Here is a 4,177-nt window from a genome sequence, read left to right on the forward strand (position 1 = left end):
TGCTCCAGCAGCATAGCTAGCACCAAGACCACCGGATCCCAAGCTGGATGCACCACCTTGGAGGGAGCCTGCGGTTCCAGCACCAGCAGCAAGTCCACCGCTAAGACCAGCTCCTCCGTGACCACCTAGGCCTCCATAGCTACCTCCGTAACCACCTCCGTGGCTAAGTCCGGGGTGAGCCGATGCGACGGCGAGGCATGCCAGCACGATCTGCAAAAAAAAAAGAAGAAACTTTAGCACTTTTGCCTATGTAGTCACGCGGAATACACTATTTAATCGAGTACTTATCAAAACTAAATTTATTAGTAACTCAAAAATGTTGTTGACGGATTCACTTGAGAGTAGACGAGTGAGTATAACAACCCAGTTCAAAAATAGGAAGGTAATTCATTTTTAAAGGTCAAAATAATATTCAGATACGATCTTAAATGGATACAAGTATTACAAGTCATGCTAGTATTTAGCTTGCATGTTTTTTAATTATCTTTCTTTTAAGAAAAGTCAAAGATAGAAATAAAGAGAAAAAAATTCTGAATGGATTGAATTTGGTAAAAGTGAGTTCTTTGAATTAAAAAGGAAATGACAAAAGGAAATTATTTTTGAAAAGTAGAAGTTCGGAAAATCAGGAAACCACCCTAGCTGAAAACCTCCAGTGAATACTCACGAAGGCCTTCATGATTGTTTGGTTGGTATGTGGTGGATTAATGGCTTGGTGAATGACTGACTTAGGCTGGGTCGTTCCGCCTTATATACTCCTACTTCTACTCCAGCCACGCTCCACAATCACCATCGTTACGAAAGTCGCGACCGCCCCCCCTCCCCCACTGTGAAAAACCAGAATCCTCATAGTACCGTCGGTCACCCACCCGTCCGTAAGGGGAGGGCGATGCAGGCAAACGATCATTAGCAAGACAGGAATTAGATGAATATGTGTGGTTGTTTACTTCGTCTTGCCCGCTAGTCGAAACTTGTCGTAGTCCTCCTCCTTCCCTCCAACATGTAACATATATCGCTATCGAGACGAAAGCCTATCCCAAGTGCACTAGAGATTACTTTATTATTTCTAAAAATTGTTATCTCTACAAAGAATCTTCTCAATCTTTAATTAATACTTACAGTTTCATATTTAAAAAATTATCGCCTGGGGTCGTTTATGCTTCATTGCAGTACAAACTGTGGTTTAAACTTTTTGTCTCTATCACCTGAAAATATGTTTTATTATATTTTTTCAAAATATGTTCAGAGGACGTACTTTAGATGTTTGCCAAAAAAGCATGAAAAACCAATTTGACATATATTTCTAAAATAAAGAAAATCAATTTCCTTTTCCTGGTAAATTTAAAACGAACGTGGGGCATAGCTCCTTTGTCTAGTGTGTAAACAGAATTTTTGTCGCAGAAGAGCACTATATCTGTTTGGTAAAGTTGAAAATTAAAATTTAAGATGTCGAAACCACCATAGGAATATACATTTTTACAGAAAACGAGTTTCATATTCATTTATAAAATATTTTAAATTAAGTTTCTAATGTTCTGCTACCTAGGCTCGCTCGATCTACTTAGTAAGTTTAAATAAGAAGTGGATACCAAAACCAGAGACCTCGTTGAAAAGACCTTATATAATATACGTAATATTTCTCTAAGAAGAACAAATTATAAAAATAATTAAAAATAAAATCAAAAAGTTTAAATTGCTAGTGGAGCTTATAAGTAATATTGAAGATTACATTTAAATTAATAAAATATTTAAAATTGCTAAGCATTAAGAAATTTATTTATATTAATTCCTATGGGATGAAACTTTTGTTTTCTTATGTATTTTGTTTAAATGAGAATTTATTCATTGCATAACTCTTGTTTGCCGTGTAAAGGTTTAGTTTTATTTTTAAATTAATAACGCTTTAGCAATAATATGTCCACAAGATAAAAATAAAATTTTTGGGTTTTCTACCACATTTTTTTCCTTTAATAAGAAAAACATAAATTTAGATACAATAAAAGTATCCCTTAGCAAAAGACCGTTAGTGGCAAAACTCTCGTTTGACAGGAGACATGAAAAACAGTCTAACTGAAATGTATTAATTTCATTTTTAAATAAGAAAAGTACTTTTGAGCTATTACTTAGCCCTTTTGAGATGTAAAAAGTATAAGTAAAAAGATTTAATTAGTTTAAAAAGTCAAACATGGATTTTGTCCCAGTGCTAAATCGAATTAAACTATAATCAGATCGGACAATTAGTTTAAATCAGTGAAAGGCATTTCCAAAATTTTTCACATATTCTTTGATGTCGAAGAAGCCTTCAATTATTTATATGTGAACATTTTTGATTTGAAAGTATTTGGTCTAAATCTACACAAAAAGATAAATTAAAAACCATTTTTAGATAAGAATCCATAACAGCTATTAATTCGCTCAGCCTAATCAAGAAAACTAATAATTAATCATCGAAACTTTCGATGTATAAAGAGTAATAGTAAATTTAAAATTTCCTTTTCACATCAAAAATATCTAATACTAGCAAACCCGGCCACTCGTTGCTGTGGCTCAGTTATAGTACGCTGAATTAATAATATAATAAACAATTCAATAAAGTCAAATTTCAATCGATCTCTCAACCCAGATAACGTAAAATATTAAAGTGACGGTCAATAAACTAACTTAACCGCCATCTGTTAGAATATTATGGCAGTTACAAATAAAATCCTTTAATTTTTAATAAACAAAATATTGAGTTAATTGATTGAGATAAAAAGTATTCTATCCATCTAGTTTGATCAAATCAGACACATTATATGAAATTACATCAACATCAGTTAAGTAGTTTCGGAGTTTAGTGGCGACAAACATCGTGATGCGATATTTTTATATACACAGATAGAAAGTTTTGAAATTTCAAGCGCAACGTCTTTCTGCAAAAGAATGTAAGATAAAAATGTATAAACTTGTTTCCAGAATGTAATTTTAAATATTACTTAAATATTTAGCCGCAATTAGGGGTCGCTCGTAAATGACATAAAAGGGTTCGGTCAATGAGGGTCCAAATCAATATATAATACGTAATATTTTCAATAAATCAACCTTTTCAGAAAACACGTGGAATTAAGATTTATTACATAACATTAAAATGTATTGATTTTACAGTAATAGACTGTATTACTACTATAAGGACTTCATATCGGTTTATGTAAAATAGTATTTTAATTTTTTGCCATCATTTTGTAAAATACATATATAAAAACAAAGGTTTTTTTTCACAAATTTTGTAATTAGTACTCTCCGCAAAATCGTTCAATATTTTTTACATTTACCGGGTTAAGCTAAAATATTTCTAATATAAAAACTTTAATAAAGGATTTAGAGCTACTAAATTGTTAATAAAAATATAATCATAAATAATTTGATGAAATATTTTAGAAAATTGTATAAAATCGTTTCCTGTTACATTTAATCAACGTGTATCATGATCATTATCATATTTTCGGCGTCTATGAAGCAGGACTAAAGCTTTAATTTTGACTCACTAAGGATTTCTCTGAAGTTTTACCCCCCATATAAAAATTATAATACATTTATTAGAGTCTTGGAAACTTCTCTAATATTTCTAGAGTTCTTTATATTTTTTCGCAATAGTTCTGATAATAAAATCATTGGGAACTCACTTTTCGAAAGTGGGGCAGGGGCTAACCGTATATTCCTCCCACTTTTGTAAAAGTAAACTTTTTTTTGAAGTTCCGGGTGAACTGTGAAATTCCGACATGACTGTCTGGTTATGTAAGAGTTAAAAAGTTCTCTGATAACAAAATTTGAAATCAAAACCATCTAAAAAAACATTTAAAAAATGCAAAATATTGACAAATTTCAAGTTTGAATAATCCAAAAGTTATGATTAGAGCTCTAGACACATCAACAGGAGTTGTACAAAAAAGTCTCAAAAAAATTTTCAATCAAGTCCGAATTAGAAGAATTGTGGCACGTAAGAAAAACCAGAATATTAAAATTCCAAAATGTTGCGAGTTACAGGAGTTGTGGTCAGAGTTCTAGACTTTTTAATGACAGTTCTACCAAAATCAAAATTTCAAAATGTTGAGTTCTAAGAGTTCTGATCGGAGTTCTGAACTTCTTAATGACAGCTCTGCAAATAAGTGTCATACATTTTTCAATCAAGTCGAAATAAATT

At 31.6% G+C, this 4,177-nt stretch overlaps 1 protein-coding gene across 1 annotated transcript in view; it reads right to left on the reverse strand.

The window, feature by feature from the left end:
* The window catches only part of LOC117178449 (keratin, type I cytoskeletal 9-like), a 1,105-nt gene extending 348 nt beyond the window's left edge, over positions 1-757 (reverse strand). The window contains exons 1-2 of the mRNA XM_033369876.1: positions 665-757; positions 4-210 (exon numbers count right to left, since the gene is read on the reverse strand). Coding sequence (XP_033225767.1) covers positions 4-210; positions 665-676 — 219 coding nt within the window. The 5' untranslated portion in view covers positions 677-757. The remainder of the gene's footprint in view (positions 1-3; positions 211-664) is intronic.
* Positions 758-4,177: the final 3,420 nt, after the last annotated feature.

The sequence above is a fragment of the Belonocnema kinseyi genome, chromosome 8 (genome assembly GCF_010883055.1).
Source record: "Belonocnema kinseyi isolate 2016_QV_RU_SX_M_011 chromosome 8, B_treatae_v1, whole genome shotgun sequence".
Lineage (NCBI taxonomy): Eukaryota > Metazoa > Arthropoda > Insecta > Hymenoptera > Cynipidae > Belonocnema > Belonocnema kinseyi.